Source organism: Heterodontus francisci, chromosome 37 (assembly GCF_036365525.1).
Source record: "Heterodontus francisci isolate sHetFra1 chromosome 37, sHetFra1.hap1, whole genome shotgun sequence".
In the NCBI taxonomy this organism is placed as follows: Eukaryota; Metazoa; Chordata; class Chondrichthyes; order Heterodontiformes; family Heterodontidae; genus Heterodontus; species Heterodontus francisci.
The window spans coordinates 10,516,837-10,542,082 of record NC_090407.1 but is presented as its reverse complement, the minus strand read 5'-3'; the positions used below and the strand labels follow the sequence as shown (position 1 = coordinate 10,542,082).

General features: G+C 43.6%; 1 protein-coding gene across 4 annotated transcripts in view; it reads right to left on the bottom strand.

Moving 5' to 3' along the window:
* agrn (agrin) overlaps window positions 1-25,246 on the bottom strand; it is a 471,240-nt gene that overhangs the window by 188,698 nt on the left and 257,296 nt on the right. For 2 of the 4 annotated variants that reach the window (XM_068017055.1, XM_068017056.1), the window contains exon 3: window positions 758-805. In XM_068017055.1, coding sequence (XP_067873156.1) covers window positions 758-805 — 48 coding nt within the window. Of the gene's footprint in view, window positions 1-757; window positions 806-8,143; window positions 9,893-25,246 lie in introns of those variants that run through there. The other 2 variants (XM_068017057.1, XM_068017058.1) reach the window with 2 other exon arrangements.

The following is a 25,246-nucleotide window of genomic DNA, read 5'->3' as shown; positions in this document are numbered from 1 at the left end:
GTCATAGACTCTCCAAGGAATAATCTCCAGGAGATTGCTGCCAGCAATCCTGAGGAAAAATGATAGGAGCATTAAAAAAACAAATGTTGTTTCTTTAAACATTGTTTATTAGTTATAAAAATATTGGAAACGAACAATAATCATCCAAATCGGGTAAAAGAGAATGTGCTTGCTTCCCAGTTGATGTGGGAAGGTGGGGTGCCATGATGACAGTTGTGTTGGGGTGGTTGGAGGGTGGGAGGATCTCGTGACAATATCTTCAGGAATATGTCCAACTGCTCGTGTGGAAGTCAAGTGAGAGCTAAGTATGGCTTCCAAATCCCATGGTCAAATACCTTATCCTCATGCAATGCCCAAATTCAAATGTGAAGGGAGATCCAGGAGGGCATATTAAGAGTATCACAGTAACCTGGGAGGAGTTAGTGACTTCAGGAGATGGGTGTGGGAAAAGGATTGGAAATTATTTTTAAAAAGGATTGGAGATTATTTTAAAAAAGGATTGGAGATAATCAGCAATAGCGTATTACCAAGACTGAGTATGTCAGGTTAATTGTATTTATTGCACTTTTAACAGTGCTTTGAGGATCACATTCTGTGAATATTTTCCATTTTTGCATGATTATAAGCTCAGTTATTCTTCAAATCCAGGCAAGCAAAGTTCAAACACTCTGCACCCAAACAAAACACTCATTTAAAGTTCTTCCACCTGTGATTTATAAATTTTCTTCCTTTTAAATTGCAAGAAATGCTCACTTACCATCCTGTGATGTTGGAGGGGCTGGAGTGAACTTAATCACAGGTTTATCTGGAAACAAGGGAAAAAACAGAGCCATTACAATCCAGCCAACATAACCAAGAACTACCAGACACAATATGGGACCTGTAGCCCAGAGAGGATTCAAGTAGGAGGAATTTCAACATCTAGCCGAAAGCAAGTCAATGATTTATATCGTTACCTGTGAATTTAGATTGTTCTATGGTTCAGTGTGTTTCTCCAGTTCATCTTTACAACAAACAACATCAGACAGACATTTGTGGAAGTACGTTTATAGATGTAATGGGTACTGTCAAAATAGTCGTGTCACACAGTTGCATTATAACCTCTGGGTGCCTTTTTTTTTTAAATTTAAAAAAAATCTAGCTATCAACAGCCAATCTGAAGAGTACGCATCAAGACGAAGAAACCCACTTGGGTTGGATATTCACACTAGTGACCTCTAGCACTGGCAGTTGTCCAAGTGGTTACTCCTCATGTGTGAGTCTAAACGGTGAATGTTGGCAGGATATTTAATAGAACAGCAACCGAGCTCACCCAACCTCGTCTCTGTCAACAACCACAAACCTTACAGCAGCAGTTACTGGCTAATAATCAGCAGTAAGAACCACAGCTCATTTTTTTTTATTCCACCAGGGCACTGAGTACAATTATGTGCATCAGCTGTGGTTCAGTTGGTAGCACTCTCATCTCTCTATCAGAAGGTTGTGGGTTCAAGACTCACTTCAGGGACTTCAGTACAAAATCCAACCTGATAATCTCAGTGCCCGTACTGGGGTAACGGTGCACTGTTGACAGTACGTCGTCTGGGGGAGATGTTAAAACCAGGCCCTGCAATGCTCTCTCAGAGGTGGGCGTAAACGACCCCATGGCACTTTTCAAAGAAGAGCAGGGCATTCTCCCCAGTGCCCTAGCCAACATTTATCCCTCAACTAACATCAATAAAACAGGTTATCTGGTCATTTATCCCTTTGCTGTTTGTGGGAGCTTGCTATGTGCAAATTGGCTGTGATATTTCCTACATTAAACAGTGACTACACTTCAGAAAAAATTAATTCATTGGCAAGTAACGCACTTTAGGATGTTGTGAAAGTTGCTATAGCAACATATATACATCCATGAATGGAGGTTGAAAGCAACATAACAAACCATGTCTGGCAAGGGACACCAGTGAAACAGAGACAGGCCATGAATGGCCTTCAGGCCATCTTCTGAGTATCACTGGTTCAGTCGGTACATGCGCCAACTGGGAGTGTTCAAGCCACAGAGACAAGAACAGTTCCAGGTTCAAACCTTTCTCTGTACTCAACTGTTCATCTCAGCTGGGAAACCAACGGAACACTAGAATTGGTCACAGTAACCCTGAGGACAGGGGAAATCAGTCAGGGTTTCTAAGCCCCCTTCCAAACAAACAAGAATTCTAATTCTAATTCTAAATATTAAAAAGTGATCCCCACCCACTCCCGCATGGTCAAATAACTTGCCAACACTCACAGTTTGAGCCGATACATGAAGAATGGCCAGTTGGAGTGAATATTAAAAGATCACTGACACCACTGGAGCTGTACGCAGCAAGAATCAGTTTCTTAAGAAGGAAGAGGTGGGGAGAAGCAAGAGAAACGAGGAGGGGAGCAAACAAAAAAGCAGAGGGAGAAAAACAGAAAAGAAAACAGAAGGCATCTCCAGCTCTTTTCCTTATCCATTGACACAGGGCAAGACCCTAAACCCAGTTTAATAAATAGTCACTCTTTATTTACATTTCTGATATAGATGAAAAGCATTTGAATCAAGCTCACTGAAAAGCTGAAACGAATGCTTCCTGAAAGAAAATTCACGTCACCATGGTAACTCATTAACATATGAAACAATTATAAATAATAAAACACAAGCTGAAAACGATGGGAATTATTTAGAAGTATATTTACTTTTGATGCTCCTATGGGAATTAGTTCCCAAAGCATTTCACCCTTGACGTCCCATTGAGCTCTCCCTGTTTGGGGGTTCTTCCTGTCACATATCTTTATTGCGCTGGAAGATCTCACGGATGTTTTCATAATTTCCAATACTATCCCTTAATTAGATCAGAGTTGCTCTTACTAGAGCAGAAGATTGACAGCCCACTCAGGCCAAAGGGTCTTAAATGCAGGTGGGTGGGTTCACACAGCTACATTACTGAGGACATGAAAGGTGCTATATAAATGCAAGTTCCTTTGCTCTATTGAAAGGTACCCTTCAACTAAAGGAGTGCAGCTAATTGGAGATAGTGCAGTTTTCCCTCAAATATCAACGCTAGGATTTACAATGAACTGAGGCCATTGGTAGACCCATAAAACTATGGGTCTAGGCATCTGTTGTCAGCTGTCAGACTTCCTGTTCTACCAACATACATGCAGAAGGCCAGTCCTCTGCATTTTCCCTCTTGTACTTGGATCTGCATCACCCTACAGAGAACCAGCACCTGACGGGAAAGGTTAAAACAGAGAAAGTGGTGCAATTCACAGGGTAGATGTAAAAGTGCGCGCAGAGATTTGACAGCCTCAAGTACAACTGTCAATCTATCCTCAAATGCCACAAGTGAATGGCTTTAATCTTATCATTTTGCTCAGTGGGTAGCACTCTTCCCTCTGAGTTAGAGGATGGTGGGTTCAAGTCCCACTCCAGAGACGAGCACAAAATCTAGGTTGATACTGCTGCACAATACTGAGGGCGTGCTGCACTGCGAGAGGTGCCTTCTTTTGGATGAGATGTTAAACCGAGGCCCCGTCTGCCTTCTAGGGTAGGCGTAAAAGATCCCATGGCACTATTTCAGAAAAGAACAGGGAGTTCTATCCAGCGTCCTGACCAATAGTTATCCCTTAATTAACATCACTAAAACAGATTATCTGATCATTACCACACTGCTGTTTGTGGGAGCTTGCTGTGCACAAATTGGCTGCTGCATTTCCTAGATTATAGCAATGACTACATTTCAAAAGTACTTAATTGGCTGTAAAACGCTTTAGGACATCCTGAGGTTGTGAAAGGTGCTATATAAATGCAAGTCTTTCTATTTTATTCTTGACATGTCTGTTAAGCATCATTAGCATATATTTAGATATGGAATGAATGTTTCTCAACAGCTATAAACAAGCCAACTCGAATAAAGACCAATTAACACTACTAGTCCACCAGCATTCATATGGTGGGAAGTCTGAAAATTAATTTAAAATGGATCATCAAATGCAGGAATAATTGAACAATTTTGAGTACTAAACCTTTCCACACATCCAATATGGAGGTGAAGGGGTTAAAACGACCAAAATTGTATCCTCGACCATAAGGAAGGTTAAAGGTTATTGGGAAAAAAAATGACCTTATATTCTATTTCATGACCCATTGCCTTCCTAATGGAATATTACTAAGCTGTGGTACTTATTCCAGTCACCCAGATCTCTGATATAATAGATTTTATGTCGAAAATGCATTGTGCAATTTTCTACACCTTTCATTTAATGATAGCAATAATTGTACTAAAGATATCATTTTATAACTATTTCATCACAGTCTGGTGCTACCAATTATTATATAGTATAAGCATATATTTGAGCTACAAATCACAGCTATGTTCTTCCATTATTTCAGCATGAATTCAGAGAGATTGAAAAATGAACACAAATGTCCTAAAATATCACGTTAGGGCATATCCATAATGTCTCCTGGAAAGCTACAAGGCACTGGCCCAGACTCCATTCATGCAAAGTGTAATATTCCACATTCCCACTTTATTCAACTGAGGTTGCAGTTGAGCCCAGCAGAAGGAGGACGAGCGTGAACTCTGCTTGTGGAATTGTACAACAGGGAGTGCCGATGGCACTAGTTACCATGCCATATGGGCCTCAATGGCTGCACAGACATCAAATAGATGATGAGCAACTCAGTTGGTCTCAATTATATCACCACAAACGTGAGCCCTGCATGCTGTAGTCTAGGCAATTTACTGATAGCCTGGATTTGAAGTGGGAATCTCATAATCAGCATGTCTCTTAAATGTGATACAGTTGACAAAACTGCAATTAACATCCCTTCTCCTAATAATTTTTTGTAAAACATGCTTGCTTGAACAGTGGTGGGGAACAGATGAAGCTGGCATGAGGTAAGGGTCCTAAGTGTAGTTCCTGTTGAAAGGTGGCTGCAATGCGTGAACAACCAGGTCCTACAAGCTGCAGGGAAATAAATAACCAGATAATTAGTGATGTTGCTTGAGGGATAAACATTCAACAGGACATCGGGGAAAACTCCCCCGATCTTTTCCAAAATAATGCTATGGGATCTTTTATGTTCACCTGAGAGGGCAGACGCGGGGCCCGAGTTTAACGCCTCATCCGAAAGGCACCAGCTCCAACAGTGCAGTACTGCATTTGAACATCAGGAGTGGTGCAGTGGTTAGCACCGCAGCCTCACAGCTCCAGTGACCTGGGTTCGATTCTGGGTACTACCTGTGTGGAGTTTGCAAGTTCTCCCTGTGACTGCGTGGGTTTTCGCCAGGTGCTCTGGTTTCCTCCCACAGCCAAAGACTTGCAGGTTGATAGGTAAATTGGCCATTGTAAATTGCCCCTAGTGTAGGTAGGTGGTAGGGAATATGGGATTACTGTAGGATTAGTATAAATGGGTGGTTGTTGGTCAGCACAGACTCGGTGGGCCGAAGGGCCTGTTTCAGTGCTGTATCTTTTTAAAAAATCAGCCTAGATTTTGCACTCAAGTCTCTAGAGTGGAGCTTAAATGCATAACCTACTGATTCAAGAGGTGAGCGTGTTCCTACTGAGCTGTTTAAAACCCTTTGTCCTCATCTTCAAATCCCCTCATAGTCTTGCCCAGCCTCTCTCTGCATCACCTCTCCTACCCTTTAGTCCTCTGCCTCTGGCTTTTACTGAATCCTCCTCCTGTCATCTACCATTGGTAGCAGAGTCTAGGCCCAATTCTCTGGAACTCCTTCGCTAGATCACTCTGAACTTTCCTCTTTCCTCACCATTGCTAAGAATTTTAGTAACCAAGCTTTCGCTCACTTTTCTAATGTCCACTTGGCTCAGCGTCCATTCCTATATTTTGTTTTTTTTTGCCCCAGCCTTGAAGAGCTTATACCGTACAAATGATATGTAATTGCAAATTGCTGTAGTCAGTACCATTCCCTCACCATTCTGATCGCAACACCTCCCAGCCAGTTCCTTAATGAGGTCATCACAATTCAAGATTAAAATGTCCATTGCAAAACCAAGCACAATTCTTTGTAGCTGAATGCTTAAAATGGGTATTGATGGAAAAACTTCCCGCTATAAAGTCCACTCCACCCTAACCTATTCTAGTATGGGAGGGGAGGGACTGTGCAATTTGTTATGAATAGGTTTTCTTTCTATAGGATCTTTTTACGCAGCTGCTCTTTGTTATAATCACTCCGTGTGGTCCTGCCAGATACAAGTGTCATCAAAATGCTACCCAATTGTTCGGAGGGAGGGGAATACAAGAGGACAGTGGTTGGAGGTACATTTGATCCAGCGCTGTGCACCAGCAATAGTACCAGGACTGAACCGATCTAATCCCAGGTACACTGAACAGCGAGTCTAAAAGATGAATCCCTCCAACTTGAAATGGTTCAGGCCAAGCCCACTGATAGTCAGGAAAGAGAATATTGCAACGTGCTGAGACTTGTGTGTGTGCGACTGTCCTTTCATTTAGAACGATGCAATGAAGCAATCATGAATGGTCAAGTCATCCTGTACCACTGAACACAGACTTGATACAGTCATCACCATACTGCACTAAAACAAAGTATTCTGTAGTTAAGGCTTTTACTTACATACCGCAAGCTTTTTTCCTCGTCTCCCAGCTTCCTAACTCCTTCCCTCGAAGGAGCTGATTCTTGCTGGGACTCTACAGGCACTGGGAACCCTACTGTAGTTTTCCCAAGTAGCCATCGCCCATGCATAAGCATAGGCAGTGAGGAGCAGACAGCTATTCTCCCAAGGAGAACATCCTAAACTGATCATGTTAGTCACCCAACATTCATATGCTCGTAACTTTCCAGACAAAGTTACTGAATTGCAATCAAGAGAACTGCCTCACTCCAACCCCCCCCACCCCCCCACTCCCCCCGTTTCCTCCCTCCCCTCCATCTCCACCCCTGGAAACAAGGGTGTTGACGATAACTGTAATACCCATGTGACAACATCTAACAACTTGGCCACTGGGGGGCAATATATTTCCAAACAGGAAACACTAGTTCCCAAGCTCTATCATCAAAGCCCTTTTCCCATTTATTACAGAAATGTCTTAAATCTCTCCATATAGCATTCTATGCTTGTGAAGATGTTGATTAAAACCTTTTAATAATCTTGTCTTCAAAAGAATAACATTTGCATATAAAGTGTCCTCTGGCTCTTATGATATTACAATTATTTCTTTGAAGACTGCAGTGACAGATCAACATCAGAAAACTAGTGAAGACCTTTGAAGTAGTTTCCAAATGTCCCCATTTGGAATGCGTTTTGATGGAGCAACTAAACACGTAAAAGCTACGGTCTTTAATACGGTCAGGACTGCTGTTTGTTCCCTCCTCTTTTAATTAATTTCTCATTATTCCCAACTACAACCCCAAGCCACGGACCAGCTTATGACAGCATGGAAACTTACTTCCAACCACATCACTCCACAGCATTCTCTCCATAAGACCTCCACTTGGTGCTGTTCCTAAATCCAATGGTTGAAATCAGGCAGTCACCACGTGTGTAAATTCTAAGTGCAAACTTACTGCTGACTGTGGCACTAAGAGTCACTAACCAGGGTATTTTACATCCTTTTTGTAATGCATCTTATGCAGCTGAGGAAGTGGCACTTAATCATAGCATCCTAAGCACAGAAGGAGGCCATTCAGCCCATCAAGCCCGTGCCAGCTCTTTCAAATCCAATCAATCAGTCTTATTCCCCCACAATTTCCCCATAGAGGAGACCCATGACCGACGAGTTCCTGTTGACCCGTTGCACTTTGCAAAAGGAACTCATTGGACCTGCTGTCTCCAATACCAACTCTCGAGGCCCACTATTACTTATTTCCTGGTCTCTCTCTGAAGGTGCAAAATTCTACTTTCTACTATTGGGTGCTTCTGATGATAGGCCTATCCCAAATAGCATGTGAAATCTGCTGTTCGGGCTTGAAATGAACCTGGGTGTGCCACCTTCTTCAAAATAGCATATGTTTAAGCTGTGCAACAACAAAGAGATAGAAAACAACCAGAATAATTGATTCAATTCAGTCACGTAAAGTAAATTGTACATCAGCAATTCAACATGATTTAAAACACGGATTGCTTTTTGGAACATTGGAAGTAGGCAACGTACAATTGTTAAGGAAGAGCAGGACAGCAAAGCCCAGCGTCGAGGTAGCCAACAGAATCAGGCAGATGTTGCACGGGATCATGAAGTACCGCACGACCAGAGAGACTTTATGTTGGTACATTCTGCCCCGATGTGCAGGGGGCGTGGGATACCTGCCCCCAGTCATACCACACACAGTTCTCCTTGCAACCCGAGACAAAAGTGATTGCAAGTCCCCAGGCCTCAAGGCAAGTGACACAGCTTTTTAAATTAGTGCTTCCTTCCAACCGTCTCCTGGTTTGCCAACATGACGCTTAGGACTGTAACAAACTGGCCAAAGCTGGTCAAACATCTTCCACCTCTCTTCAGTTCACACATCCCCTCAGAAAACGATCCATGTCTCATTAATCCGGTGATTGCTGTAAATTCAATTCCCTTTTGGAGGTATGCCGTAGGTAAAGCAAAATAATTCCAAGAGTTCAAGTGGTGCATATTGTGGAGAGACCAATTCTGTTGCTCACGTACAGCATGATAGTCCTTGAATAGATTCACCCTACACGTGAAAAGACTGTAAGACAGCAGACAGGCAGTTTATCTAGCAAGTGCCACTGCCCCATTAAAAATGATAAAAGACACCACACAAGGGACAGGCTTAGCCACAATAGCTTCCTGGGGTCAGCTGGCTAGCAAATCTATTGGCAAAGAATGGCCTTCTTTCAGCTGACCCTTTGTGACGAGGCTATTAAGCAAAAGTACTTTTTCACCTTTATTTGTATTCACTTCTGAGTCCCAAGCTCAAATCAAATTCTTAAGAGGTATTGTCCCCAAAACCAAAGCTACGGCGGCGAAATCAGCCTGTGTTCAGTTGTACAGATTTATCGCCCTCCAGTCAAAGCCTAACTCCTCTCCAAACCCACCCCCAACACCAGTGAAACCCCCGAATACTTATCTGCATGTGGTAAAAATGTGCAGCCCCTTTTTCTGACCACAGAAACTGACCAGGCAATAGTCTAGCAACAAGCCATCTGGTTTCAGGTGCAGCACAAAGTCTCTTTAACTCGGCTGAGTTATATTTTAAACAAAAATCAGCTTCTGCCGTTTGCTAAATGTTATCAAGAAACTGCATGCTTGAAAATCTGGGCGTGGGGGGCAGCTTTCAGGAATCAAGTTTAGTGCCTTTAGGAATCTGCTGGCACTTCCCCTCTTGTTTTGAAGAACTGTCTCAATCAAGTCTCATCCTTGGAAGGTGCTTGCCGCTGGCTTGTCATTTTCCTGGTCTTAAGACTTCAAAACACTGAAGTTTCACCAGTGCAAACTGAAGTCCTCGGCTGTAAGTGAGCAGAAAATGTTTCCCAGTGCATTGATCTCCGGAATAGCAAGCTTCCTCTTTCTTTCCGCAAGATACACCTTTCAGTTTCTTCTCTCTCTCTCCAGCTTTACAATCCTCGCATCTCAGCACAAGTCTATCCTCCCTCGAAAGGTAGCAGCTCTTACCGTGACCTCCCTTTTCAAAGCAGAACAGGTATGAAGAGCGACGAGCATTCAGATTGTCGACACAACAAAAGACCTCGGCAGTTTCTAGTCAGGGCTTCAGACTGAAGCTGTTTCTTTCTCTGCGCTGCAGTCAGACAGCCATCAGTAACAAAAGAGGAGCTTTAGGGAATTCTCCTCTCGTCCTCCTTTGGGAGCAGAGTGAGCAAGAGAAAGAGGGAAAAAAAAACCCCAAGCAGCGACACTACAGACACACACCACGCTCTCCTCTCCCCAACTAGTCTTGTGTGTCTGGCAAAATGCTACAATCAGTAGCAAAACATCACGCCTCAAGCAAATGGAGATGAAACCCTGGTCACGAATCCTCTCGCAACATGAAGAGAAACTTCACATTTTTTTTTTGTGGGGGGGTGGGGGTGCAGAAAAAGGGGGAAGAGAGCAAACGTGTTGGAGCTGTGGAGGAAGGGTGGAGCTGAACAGCAGCTGCCTCAGAGTTTTAACAGACAGCATGCAGCCTTTTGCACACTACTTGCACTTTTCCCAAAGCATATTAATAATCTTGTCCTTATCCGAATGAAGGATGTAATATAACAGGTCACAGGCACAATAGAAACCTTTTTTTAAAGAGGGCAGCAGGTCTAAAATTCCCCTGACACTCCCAGCAACCAGAAATGCTTCAAGCAACACAAAGCAACTGGGCTCAGGCTAGACTGACAGCTGTCTGTGCGATCATTTTACAGGGGAAAAAAATCCCTAAACTTGGCACAAATCTGACTTCATTCTTTTTTTTTAGTAGTTAAAGAGTCTAGGTGTGAGTGCATAAATTAATCCTTTGACACAAAACAATTGCTCATCTGCCCTTTCTAGATTACAATAGTGTTAAGTACCCTAAACAGTGGCTCTGCAGAATGTTTGTGTAATGCATTTATGGTTAAGTATAATATACATCACTCCACTGGGCTCTTGTGTCTCTATGGGATGCACTGTGACATTCATGTGAAAGAGTTACATCCCTCCCAGACAGAGGGCCACCCCTCTTGTCAGGTGCTCTTATTTCCTGGCCCCTGCCAGCCGTGACAAATCCAATGTCGCTCATCATAAACAGGACTGTTTTCTCGTGGGTAGGTGGCTGATGTTCACCTGATAGTACTTTCCTGGTCAATCCGCAGCCAGAGTCAGGACGTTCTGAGGAAAGGGAAGCAGATACCCGAAACGTTAACTCTGCTTCTCTTTCCACAGATGCTGCCAGACCTGCTGAGTGGTTCCAGCATTTCTTGTTTTTTTATTTCAGATTTCCAGCATCCGCAGTATTTTGCTTTTATATCAGAACGCACTGAGCCTGACTTGGTATCGGTGACGCAGCTCTGCAATATCACTGGGGTATTGAACTGTAATGCTTAAGGTTAACGTTCCTCTAACGCTGGGGGAAGGTCCACACTGGAGTAGGAATGACACATAATGGCTTTTAAAGTAACTGTACAGTTGCATTTTCCCTGATCCTTGATTCCACCCTGCAGTGTAACTGAGGCAAATTTAATACAACAATCTCTGCACTTTCTCTGTGGGATTAATGACTACCATCTATTTACACAGATTTTTGTAGCAGCTCATTTCTGGCCAAGAATCAAATCCCTAACGGAACACTCGAGGGTGCGTTAGAGTTATAGAGCCATAGAGAGATACAGCACCAAAACAGGCCCTTTGGCCCACCGAGTCCGCGCTGACCATCAACCGCCCATTTATACTAATTCTACATTAATCCCATTTCTTTCTTAGCTGAGCATTTATTGGATGAATCCACGTGTAGTTCTGGCCGTGCCACCTTAAAAACAAAACCCCAAAGACTTAAGGTTCCCCGAGATGAATTGTGTCGATGGTTGGCAACTCAATTAACTGCTTTGTCTGGTAGTACCACATTCAGTATGGATAGCCACACACAGAAGCGACTGGGAATGTGTGAACTGATCACACCGTCAATCTGAAGGGAGATGCAGAGTTAACAGCCGCACAAATCATAGGCACAACTGACACCTGCTGCCCCTTAACAGTGATTTTGTTTTTAGCACAAACGAGACTAACCCTACAACGGATTTGGCAGCGACCACATCATGGAGTTAAAATTCGAAACATCCACCCTTGGATTTTGCTTTAAAACTGATTTCCTGCTCCCCGCAGAACAAAATTGGCTGGGTACATTAACAGACAGTAATGACAGCAGCATAAGGTTACCAGAGGTCATGCATTTGAAAGCCTTGACTGAAGACTTGAAAACACCTACAGATCCACTTACACCACCTGACCCCAGAGCAGAACAAAGCTAAGTGTTCAGTGGGTGTCAATTTTCAAAAACGGGAAAAGCCCTGATAACCTGCATTAAGTAACTTAAGATCCTAAATGGGACGACCATACCACATATTTAATTACTGGTCATCTCCACAAACTGCCAAAGAGCGAATAACAATTATGAATGCAGCTGGGCTCTAATTCTGCTCTCCCCTAAGTGCACATCACAGTCTTGGCTCTGCTGCCTGCTCAGTATGTCTATTTACTCCACATCACAACTTATCACGGAGGAATCTGAAAAGCACATTGTACCTGAATTGTTTGAATACTGCAAATACCATTTGCACTGGGGGGGAATGGGGACTGAAACCTACGTTATGAATGAAAGTATGTTATGAAAATGGATCTCAGGAGGATTGTTGTCTGTAACAAGCACTACAGTATATCAGGGTTAAAAGTCAAGTGTACAATATATGGTATTTTTTTTAAAAGGACAAAGAAACATATCATCTATAGGAGACAAATTACACCAAAAGTCAATGAGGGTCTGGATGGTAAAGTATTTAAAACTGTGGCTGAGTTGGTAGCACTCTCACCTCTGAATTTAAATATTCTGGGTTCACGTCCCACTCCACAAACTTGAACCCCAGACGCTTCAGTGCAGTACGGACAGAATGCTGAGTTGTTAGAGGTGCTGTCTCTCACATGAGACTTTAAGCCGAGGCCCTGACTTCCCTCTGAAAGATCCCAATGGCACTATTTCAAAGAAGAACAGGGGAGCTCTGTCCAATATTTATCCCTCGATCACTTATATCACTATAACAGATTATTTGGTCAGTATGTCATTGTTGTTTGTGGGAGCTTGCTGTGCGCAAACTAGCTGCCATGTTTCCTGCATTATATTTGCTCTTGCAGAGTGCCAGCATGGGCTCTATGGGCTGAATAGCCTCCTTCTATCATTACAACAGTGACTAAACTTCAGAAGCACTTCATTGTGTGTAAAGTGCTTTGGGACTCCTGAGGTTTTGAAAGGCGCTATATAAATGCAGGTCATTTCCAGTTACCGCCCCTAAGATTTGAGCTCAATTCCAGCTCAATACTATCTGCAAGGATACAATGAGAATTATGCATGGGCAGTCTGAGTCACCCCTCCCCCATCCCCTGCCCCCACACTGGGCACAAGTCCCTATAATTCACATAGTATCTAACAAGCAAGAACAAATTCAGACAGGAGTCAAAGCCCCAAATTAAGATCTGCATCAGCCCTGGTCAAGAGTCCAATGCTTTCTCATTTTTCCTCAGTTGCCCAGCCCTACCTCAAGGCCCTTACAGCTCCTAAATAGACAACACACACTATGGTTATGTCAACTCCTTGACAAAGTCAAGGTTTCCCATGAGACCTATGTGATGCACAAGGATAGACTCAGAAGTTAGCCAGTAGTCACCAAATTATTTGCACTTTTTACTTCTATACATAAAATGATTTGTACTAATAGAATTCCTGTTTGCTTGGTCTGATAGTGACCAGACTGCAAATCAAGAAGAGATAGCAGCTCTGACAATTCACCATTGTGGGGACAGGTAACACAGAGCATTAGATACTCGAGCAGAGGATAAGCTTTTGGTAACTGGCTCTGGACTACCCATTTGTGCTATGTCACAGGAGATATACTAGCAAAATGCTAATAATTTCCAAACCGAAGGAAACTATACAAATGTTACTTTCAATGATTGATGCAGCCATTACTATGCAGCCAGATAGACAGAGCTCTGCTCACTTCACCAGAGCCTCTTCAGGTCAATTTGTAAATTGCTGACAGGAGGCCATTCAAGAGGTGGGAAATAGGTTCTGTTGTTCTTTTCTCACCTGCGATGGAATGGGTTTCTACCTGACTTTATCAAACTAACTCAGCTGATGCTGCCAGTGTCAGGCAGCCCTGCCACTGAAGCTCAGGGCCTAGAACAGAAGACAAGCATTCAATAGCTTAACTTTTGCCCTGCTGAAAGTTAGAAGAAAAACTTGTATTTACATTCTGTCTCTCATGATATCCCAAAGCACTTCATAGACAACTGTTGTAATGTCAGAAACTCAGCAGGCAAAATCCCACAAGCAGCAATGAGATAAATGACCAGATAAGCTTGGGTGGGGTGGGGGTGGGGGTGGGGGGTGGTGGGATTGGTGCTGGTTGAGTGTGAAATATTGGTCAGGATATCAGGAGGGCTCCCCTGCTCTTCATTAAACAGTGCCATGGGATCTTTCACAGCCACATGACAGGAGAGACAGGGTCTCATTTTAACATCTCATCAACATCAGAAGGGTGCACACCTCTGACAGTGCAGTGCTCTCTGTAATGCACTGGAGTATCAGCCTAAATTACAATGCTCAAACCCCTGGACTTGGGCTCGACCGCTGAGAATGCTACCACTGAGCCACAGCTAATACAAAGAAAGAAAACTGGGAAGGTTCTGGGCATAGTTCAATGAATCACTCAAGAATACTGGACACTTCCGTTTATCCTCAGTAAATATGGGAACATGGTTCAAGGATTTAAAATTATGAATGGAGATCAAAAAGTTAAGATACCGAAGAAAATGTTGTGAGGAGCTAAGATTGGAAGCTGAAACTAATTCTGGTAACTTGTGGAATAAATTTCTGTCATACAGTATTTATATATGTCTGTTAAAACATTTTAAAATGCATCTTGCCAAAACCTTTGTTAACTCAGTGCCCAATTGATGTATTGTTAATATATAAATATATATTTTAAAGCCATTGCATTGTCAGTACTTGTTTGTCAAAGCCATTATTATTTCCCTACCTGTTTGCAACCTTGGTGTCACATTTGACCCTGAGATGAGTTCTGACTTCATACTATTCATGCCATCACTAAGACCGCCTATTTCCACCTCCATTACATCACCCGACTTCACCCCTGCCTCAGCTTATCTGTTGCTAAAACCCTCATTCAGGCCTTCGTTACCTCCAGACTTGACTATTCCAACGCACTCCCAGCTGGTCTCCCATATTCTATTTTCTGTAAACCTGAGGTCATCCGAAACTCTGCTGCCCGCATCTTAATTCGCACCGTCCCGTTCCCCTATCACCCCTGTGCTCGCTGACCTACATTGGCTCCCTGTCAAGCAACGTCTTGATTTTAAAATTCTCATCCTTGTTTTCAAATCCCTCCATGGCCCCGACCCTCCCTATCTCTGTAATCTCCTCCAGGTCTGCAACCCTCCAAGATATCCGCACTCCTCTAATTCTGGCCTCTTGTGCATCCCTGATTTTAATCACTCTTCTACTGGTGGCTACATCTTCTGTTGCCCGGGCTCCAAGCTCTGGAATACTCTCACTACATCTCTCCAGCTAGCTTTCCACCTTTAAGTCACACCTTAAAACCTCTTTGACCAAGCTTTTGGTCATCTATATCTCCTTTTGTGACTCAGTGCCATACTTTGTTTTATTACGCTCCTATGAAGCACCTTGGGACGTTTCATTACATTAAAAGCACTATGTAAGTAGAAGTTGTTGTTGTTGCACTACTTCAGACACTTCTCTAACTGTAGCATTTCCACGCTGTACATTAGCAGCTGATCATTCATCATTTTAAAGTCACCAGGTTTTTTTTGATAAAGGTTCATATGTTTGACTGAGGAAAGCTACTTAAAAAGGTTTGCCACTGTGAGCCCATTACAAGGAGCAGAGCAAGCTGCTAACAGAATTGCACACTGAGCCCCACAACAGGAGCTTTTGGCCGCAAATATCGGAAGCCAATTTCAAACTTTACAGATGCAACACTTGGGGAAAAAAACCAGTGAAACGAGTGCTGAATTGCAATGTTTTTCTCTCATTTTCTTCTCTCCTCTCTTGTCTTTTGAGGTTGACCGCGATCAGGGATGGCTGCCCACAATTAGGATGGTTATCCATGATCGGGGATAATCGCCCGTGATTGGGTATGGTCATTTTGGTGTTCTGCTTTCCCAGGTTGTGGGGTAGGTCGCCCCTGTTGGGGGGCAGTCACCCACTACCCTCCAGTATCTCGCCCAAATAGCTGGTCTGTACAGCTCAGTGATCAGTGATCTTTACCTACTGAATCAGGTGCTATAATGTTGAAGGATCAGGATGCACACGCATTGCTCCTCATTATAGCTACAGCACCTCCCTTATATTATTAAGGTCATGAGTGCACACTGCACTGTGTGACAATGTGCATCAACACAAACTCTGTGGTGCAGTCACAAGGCTGCAAATAAAATTAGACCTGCAGCAGCTGATTTGTGATTGACACCAGTTACAAGTTTACGCTATTGCCTCTTGGGCTGCAGTGATCTTGGTCAATCCCCTAAGCAGGCTGCAGTGTACAGTATCTAGCTGTACAACAGTGTAGCCCGAGAGTGTAACAATAGCATCCCCTTGTGATCTCATTTGGATAGTCAGGTCTTTCACAGGCAAGCTTCAAAAGCAGTCAACAAAAACACTTGCCAGGATGAGGCCAAATTTGAATCGTTAATTCACTTTATTTCACAACACGTGAAAATACAGAGCAATGGTTATGATGGAAATAAATTAATCCCACCAATGCAACTCGTCTTGATAATGCAAAAATAATGAATACACTACCCCAGGAGTGGGTCAAAAATTGACTTAAACAGACATAACTCCTAATCTCTATTTGCCTTCTGAGTATGACCAAAGCTTATCCTCGCAGCTTTCAGTTTCAAAAACCTGACTGACTGCAGCTTTTTCTAGACCTGACTAGCGGACTGTGATTTGTGTCTGTCAGTATCTTCTTGGAGCCTGAGGGGAATCAGAGACTACTCAATACACTGGGTGTGAGGTGCTTATCAATTACCTAGATGATTTAACCAGTTGCTTATCGTTTAATCTTCAGGGAAAGCAGTCTTCATTAATATATTAACAACTTTCTGTCCACATGGTCTTTTTTAAAACTTGCATGGATACATTTTGATTCAAATCCCCAACATTTAAAACTCTTCCATTTTGTGGAAAAATGGTCAAAGAAATTCCAAAATGTGACCAAGACCCTATAATCGTCTGCAATTTCTGATTCATTATATCTGAGGGCTACTGGCTCCAGTGGAATTGAGCCTCGTTTGAGTCAGCATCTCTAGCGGAGAATGGGGTGGCGGAGAAGATAACTGAAGGAGTGGGTGAGGAACAGATAATAAAACTCGGGATGTATTAACTTTCAGCTTCTGCAAATTTATTAACCGTTTGCAATAGTAAAATGAGTCGTAACCACGAGCACAGAGGCAGCAACTAAGGAAAACTGCTGGTAAGCATGGAAGTCAATGAGGAGCTCAGCAGACCTAAAATTCAGTGTCCGCTGAGCTACAGAAGCGTGCACTCAGTGCAATGTAGCAGCACAAATGCTTAGAACAGGCAATTGGAAGTCCTTTGGGATTAGGAAGCAGCAAGTATGTCACACTGAAATACATTATTGGGCCACAGTTAATGTGCTTCTTAATGATCGATTTTCTGTTTGAACACACTGTGCTTCTGGCTGTGCTGTACTGTGGATGCAAAACACAAACTCCCCATTTAAAAAAAAAATGCTTTTTTTGGGAATTAAGCAGTAAACAGCAGGTTGAGTGTGAGTGAGGCAGTCTGGTCATCACATCTGTAATTACGGATGAACGTGTATTTGAGGAGAATTTTTTAAAGCAGCCAGTTGTTACAATCTGCAATGCACTGCCTGAAAGGGTGGTGAATGCAAGATTCAGTTGTAATTCTCAAAACAGAACTGGACAAATACCTGAAGGAGAGAAAACTGCAGGGCTATGGGGAAAGAGCAGACGAATGGGACTAATTAAATTACTCTTTCAATGAGACAGCACAGGCAGGATGGGCTGAACAGCCTCTTTCTGTGCTATGATTTGATGATGCAGAATGAACTACCCTAATAGTTCAATGGTAAATCCACACCCACTTAAATTAATTATGCATTTTGCAGGCATTCGCTAGATCCCTTAGGTGTCAGCTGTGACTCAGTTGGTAACACTCTCGTCTCTTAGTCCGAAGGTTGTGGGTTTAAGTCCCACTCCAGGACTTGAACACAAAAATCAAGACTGGCGCTCCACTGCAGTACTGAATGGGTGCTGCAATCTCAGATTTCAGATGAGACGTTAACCCAAGTCCCTGCCTGCCCTCTCAGATGGGCGTGAAAGATCCAGTGGCACTATTTTTAAGAGGAGGCAGGGGTGTTATTTCCAGTGTCCTGGCCATCATTTATCAATCAACATCACAAAAAATACAGATTATCTGGTCATTATCACTTTGCTGTTTGTGGGAGCTTGCTGTGCGCAAATCGGCTGCCATGTTTCCTACACTACAACGGTACTTCATTGGCTGTAAAGAGCTTTGGGATGACCGGCGGTTGTGAAAGGCGCTATATAAATGCAAGCCTTTTTTTTTGATCTTCCCATTATTGGGCTGGATTTTACAGTCCCCCCGAAGTCAGGGGTCATGGTGGCGGTGGGGGGGGGGGGGGGGCAGGGGGGAGCTGGGGGGGGGAGCTGAGAGAGGCCCACCACAGGCCTCAATGCTGGGAAGGCCTGGCCCGATCCTGCTGGTGGCGGTGTCGCACCCACCACCGCTCGGCGATGGGAAGCCAATCTAAATATATAAATTTATTAAAATAAATGAATTAAATACTTACCAGCTCCTGCCATCTGTCCTGCTCCGATATTGTAGCCGGTTGCTGGCACTCCCACTCCTTCGGATCTCCCTTCGGAGATCTGGTGCGGGGCACTGGTAGGGAGGGTGAAGCAGGTAAGTATTTCAGTGCGGGTGCGGGGGGGGGGATGGTGGGAAGGGTTAACGATAATAGTTTGTGAACTTTGCGGGGGTGCGAGGAGAAGGCACGGAATGAAGTGTATGTTTATTGCGGGGGAGGGGCTAGAAACATTCATTTAATTTTTAAAAATAAAGTTTAATCTGATTTTTCTTTAAATACTGAAATTGTCATGAAGGGCTCGAAGCCCTTTAAAAATGGCGGTGGCGCTTGCGCAGTGGCGCCTGGCACCGTTGTCGGGGATGGACCGCTCACCCCAGCCAATTAAATGAGCCGCCACGTTTAATATCGCGGTGGCTCTATGATGAGCCGTCCTTAGGATACGGCCGTCACTGGAATTCAGCCCATTATCTCACTGCTTCTGCTGCCCTGCTGTCTCAACCCAGCACAGCAGCTTGAGCCCTGTGTTGGCAGCTGCTTACTCTGATCAAACCAATGAGACACACCTGAATTGGGAAGCTGGGGTGATCACAGATACTGGAGGGAATGTCGCTGCACAGTTGACTGAAATGCTCGTACAACAAAAAGACACCAAAAATTGCTGGCGACAAATGGTCTAAGATCGAGGGCTGAATATAGTGGTACCACTATTCGCAGCCAGAATAGAGATGATTGGCGATCTCCCCTTTCAATCACACATGTAGATCACATTGCTAGAAGTGACTGGAATTGATTTTACGCACATAATTTCTGGTCGCTATCCTCCAGCATTTTGCTGGAGAAATCGTTCAGCTTTTATAGAGAGGCATTACTGTAGTTTCAGTCATGAGTTCCATTTGCTGTAGTTCATAGAGACTCTTTCTAAATAGGCTCAGTAGATTGATTGCTGTAGTGCACTGTTTACATAGACTCCATTTGAAGAGTAAAGAGACTGTGTTTGCTGTAAAATATACTGTGAATTCGGCCGTAAGTCGCGCCTCACCTCCAACTCATTGGCTGACACAGTGCTGACAATAGACACTCTGAAGATTGAGCTACTGTCATTCAAGTGGCCTTCATTGTACATCCCACCATGCAAGGTAATGGTCAAGAATCTCGTTTGAAGTCCATTTGTAGCACAGGAGACACAACTTGTTTTTTTATTCGATCCCTGGGCACATTATAAAAACTGGGCAATTAAGAGCATGTTTCATTTCACGAAAACAAGGAGTGTTATGGGATGGTCATTGAAACAGTTATCCAATTAGTCCCACTCCCATGCTCCTTCTTATAGCCCTGCAAATTTCTCCTTTACAAGTATTTATCCAATTCCCTTTTGAAAGTTACCTGCCTCCACTGCCCTTTCATGTAGTCCATTCCAGATCACAACAACTTGCTGTGTGAAATAATTCCTCCTCCTTTCCCTCCCCCTGGATTTTCTGCCTATTATCTGAAATCTACCTCCTCTGGTAACCAGCCCTGTTTCCAGTGGACACAGTTTCTCCTTTACTACTTTGTCAAAATCGCTCCTAATTTTGAATTTCTCCATCAAATCTACCCTAACCTTCCCGGATCTAAGGAGAACAAGCTGAGCGTCTCCAGTCAATGCTTTGAACTTGATGTGTAGCTTCATGATCCAAGCCTGAAAAAGTCCACAGTAACAAAACGTATCAGTCGAAGGTAGGATTGAGTTTTTCTGTGATGCCCTTGAGTGGTCAAATAGCTGATGATCCTGGTGTAACTCAAGGTGCAAAGGGTTAAAAAATAGAGCAAAAAATATATCTGAACAGTATGTACAAAAAAATGGAGACACATGGATTCACACCCACAGCATTCCCTACATGACGGATCCCTCTATGTTGTTGGCCATTCAAATGGACAGATATACACCTGTGATTATTTGTTTAAATCTATAATTTCAGCTACTTCTATTGCCGTTTTCTTGTGGATTTAAAATAAAATGATAGTTTAGGCACATTTAGGTCTGGATTCTAATTCTCTGTACACAGTTGCCAAGTCATTAGCAGAATTATTTTTGTTATGCGATTCTGTGGCAGGACCCAAACCTCGTTTAAAAGACTGATTAACCAAGTTTGTGCAATGAACTACCTCTGGGGAAATCAGTGAATCCTCTCCATTTTTTCCCCTGTCCCTAATTAATTCACGTTTGACTACCTCCAGCCTGATTTAGACTGCGCATCTAACAGTATTTCTCTGTCCCTTCAGAATTACTGAGTGAATGTAGCCATTCCAAGCACATAACCCTGGACACAAGTCCATTAATTCTTTGTTGGTGTAACTGGATTATAGCATGACCCAGAAAGGGTCAAAAATTGACAGAATGGCACAGCGTTGTACACCAGTAAACCCGAATAAGAGTTAACCATGTTGGACAAGGGTTCATTGGATTCACACTGAAACAAATTATAATGGATTATAATTTAGCTTTGTCCTCGGCAACAACAACAACTTTCATCTTTATAACAACAACTTATATTCACATAATGCCTCTAATGTAATAAAATGTCCCCCTGGTCCAAACACACCCCAGAGGGCTTTCCCTTCCATTCCAAGGGGCCTTCTGCCCTCGGCCCCTCAGAACGATTTTTTTTAAACTTAACCCTCCGAGGGGACCTCCATGTTGAGGCATCTCTGTGGTCTCCAACCTGCCTCAGCAGCGCCCACCTCTCCTGTAAAATTGCTGAGCCGGTCCCGCAGCCAGCAAGTGCGGGCTTAGGACCCCAATTCTGTCCCAAATTCAGGGTCCCAAAGACCACGGTAGAATCCTGCCCATTAGGTCAGATGATGGAAAGCTTGGTCAAAGAGTTTTAAGGAGTGTCTTAAAGGAGGAGAGAGAGGTGGAGAGGTTTAGGGAGGGAATTACAGAGCTCGGCAGTGGAAGGCACAGCCACCAATGGCGGAGCGATTAAAATCAGAGTTGCACATGAGGTCAGAACTGGAGGAGTGCAGAGATCTCGGAGGGTTGCGGAGCTGGAGGAGGTTACAGAGATAGGAAGGGGCGAGGCCATGGGGGGATTTGTAAACAAGAATGAGAATTTTAAAATCAAGCTATTACAAGACCTGGAAGCAATGTAGGTGAGCGAGCCCAGGGGTGATGGGTGAACGGAACTTGATGTGAATTAGGGTATGTGCAGCAGAGTTTTGGATAAGCTTATATTTATAGAGGGTGGAAGATAGGAGGCTGGCAAGGAGAGCATTTGAATAAGTCAAGTTTAGAGGTAACAAAGACATGGCTGAAGGTTTCAGCAGCAGATAAGCTGCAAGCTTCTCTGTTATGGAAAGCATCACAACCCAGTCCTTACCTGACATCCCACACACAAACAATTCACCTGGGGTTACTGCATGGCAATCAAGAGTGGGAGTCCCTGGCTGATTTCATCCTTACTCACCCACGCCAAATATAGCATCCCTATCACACACCTTCCCCAAATTCTCTTAAACTCCCCAATATGCTTCATACCTTACCATCCTCCTAAAGCCAGCATCTCTCGTTAGGTTCCCAAGGGCGTTGGTAACTTTCTAGCCACCCGTACATCCTTATGATCAAGGATCTTATTTGAAGTCTGGTTTTAGCACAGCAAACATACTTGTTCACTTGATCCATGGGCACACTACAAATACCTAGATACCGGGCAGGTAAATGAACACTCCATTTCATGAAAAGGGAGAGTTACGGGAATGATCCTCAGCACTAAACATAAGAGAACATCTGAGGTAAAAGCCCAAAAGTGTAACAGGTAATACTCTCCTTCCACCCATTCCGATTGGGAGGAATTGCTCTATCGGCCCGCCTATCACCGATCAATACAGGAATATTAATTAAGATGTCAAAGTTGGCACTGGATTTTCAGCCACTCCACCAGGCAACACAACATTGATGATCAAAACAATCAGGATATGAAAGCTACAGAATATAAGGTGGAACAGAATTTTCAAGCAGGGTATGGCATGAACAAAACAGACTGTTGATTATTAGCTTGCCAGCGTGACTTCATTGGTAGAACCTCAAGGGATGTATCTGTTACTGGGAAATTCTCAATAATGGTAACCCTGCAAGCCATAGATTTAGCATTTATTTAGCCAATTACACTCCAGCAATGTGCCAATACGCACCTGAAGATTTACAAGCCATTGCAATTACTAAACTGTGCCCTAGATATCTGGGCCTAGGGACTTGGGGCGTTTTCCTGTGGGACAAATTGAAACCCTGCCTCTGCGGATTCCCAATAGGGGTGCACAGAGGGGACTCTCTTCATAGCTTAGTGACTGTTATAATTTTGGACTTTACCTCAGAAACCTGTCATCCGCTTGGTGCCAAAGAACGTTCCAGTACGCAAGGATTCTGCATGTTTTAGACACCAAAAAAAAAATGAACACACAAAAAGCCAAACATAAAATTTCTCCAATAAGTTGAGGAGATACACTCACTCTCAGAAGATAACCATTTATTGGAGTTGTTAGCCAATGTGTATCACACTTACTGCAGATGACATGCTGTGAAAAGAAATATTCTTTCATCTGCTTTTCCCCTTCTAAGTGCACTCTCTAATAGATCATGTTTTAACATTCAGGTCCCACTGCCAGTCTCCTTTTTCTTTGCCCCATGCAAATGATCTGAGACAAAAATCCCCGAGGCGTGAAAATTAATGATGCGGACTTTCAATCAGGCAAAATTAAGCCCAAACAACATCAAAATCCAGCTGCCAGATTCCCGTAAACATCCGACAGAAGCAGAGAGGAAATAAAGAGACAAACTGAATTTCTACCAAATCCACTGGAGAAAGCATAGCAATAAAACCCCCATGTAGGACACCATCATCCAATGACGCTCTAATTTGTTTGGAAATAACTCCCACTGTGCAGCTCAGTATGAAACAGAAAGCGCTTCAACAATTTGGAGATGCGCCCTCCAGCACCAGGCACACTGGGCTGTACAACAGTGTTCCCTTTGAACAAAGGCCTTTGAAAACAGCTGACCTGATCCCTAACCACTGGAATGAAAATGAAAGATTTTTTTAAAAATAAGCTAATTGCTGTATTACCCAACTTGCTGAATAATTCAAATCAATAAAAAGGATAACACTTAATCTGCCTTTAAAAATGAACACTAAAAATCTGAAAATCTATCCTGTTCGAAGGACTTTCCTTAAATTACCCTTCATTATTTGGACATAGCTTCACGGATGTAATTATGTTGCTGTCGCACTGAGAAGCATCTTAGATGCTGCACTTTTAAATTTGCATTTGATGAGTGCTGATCCCAAACTTGTTCTGCCTTTGTTTTGTTTTCACAAGCCACAAGGCAGGTGTGGGTTAATCTCGGTTAGTTGTGATGCTGTTAACAATCCTGACCTGGTGACCAAGCATAGAACAGCAGCAAGTCAATCTACCCTACGCTCACATCTCACAGCATCTAGCTCAAGAGCTTAGACCATTTCTGCCAGGCAATGGTTGTCATGGGGTATCTGGGAGGTATTCGATAGGGCAGAATAATTTAAACAACAATCACTTGCCCTCAACATAGCAAAAAACATCCAAAGGTGTTTCAAATATCAGACAAAAACTGGTACTGAGCCAAGGAAGGAGATATTAGATGGGGTAACTGAAATCTTGATCAAGACTGTAGGTTTTAAGGATGGGTCTTCAAGGAGAAGACAGAGATACAGAGGTTTAGGGAGGGAACTGAAGAGCTTAGAACCCAGATGGCTGAAGGCATGACTGCCAATGGTGGGGGAAAGGGAGTGGAGAATACACAAGAGGCCAGAGCTGGAGGAATGCAGAGTTCTTGGGAGGGTTTTAGAGTTGGAGGAAGTTACAGAGATAGAGAAGGGGTTAAAACAGGAGGATGGGAATTTTAAACTGAAAGTGTTAGAGGACTGGGAGCCAATGTAGGTCAGTGACTCGGTGTGGGTTAGGATAGGAGCAGCAGCGATTTGGACAAGCTCTAGTTTATGGTGGATGGGTGGCTTACCAGGAGAGCACTGTAATAGTCGAGTCTAGAGGTGACAAATGCAAGGGCGAGGGACTTGGTAACAGATGGAATGAGTTAGGAGAGGAGACCGGTGATATTTCAGAGGTGGAAATAGGCAAATGACATGGATGAGAGGGTTAGCCTGGGGTCAAATAGGATGCCAAGGTTGTGAACAGTCAGCTTCAACTAGAGACACTGGCCAGTGAGGGAACGGAGTAGGTGGTGCGATCAAAGGCGATGATTTTGGTCTTTTCAATGTTTAACTGGAGGAAATTGCAGTTCATCCAGGATTGGACGTTGCAGAGAGTTCAGAGGCAGTGGAAGACTTGTGAGAGGTAGAGCTTGGGTGTCATCAGCAATAGCCATGGAAACTGGCGCCTGTTTTGGATGGGGCAGCATGTAGATGGGGAATGGGGGGGCGGGGGGAAATGGTACGAAGGATAGATTCTTGGGATGGGTAGGGGCCTCCAGAGGTGCACAGGCACAACGGCAAAACATTGAGACCCGCCTCCAGCTCTCTTGACCCCATTCCCTCGAAACTGCTAACCACCCATCTTCCCTTCCTGGCCCCCTGTGCTGGCTGACACAGCAAGTAGTTCTGCTCAAAGAAAATAAGCTTAGGTCCCC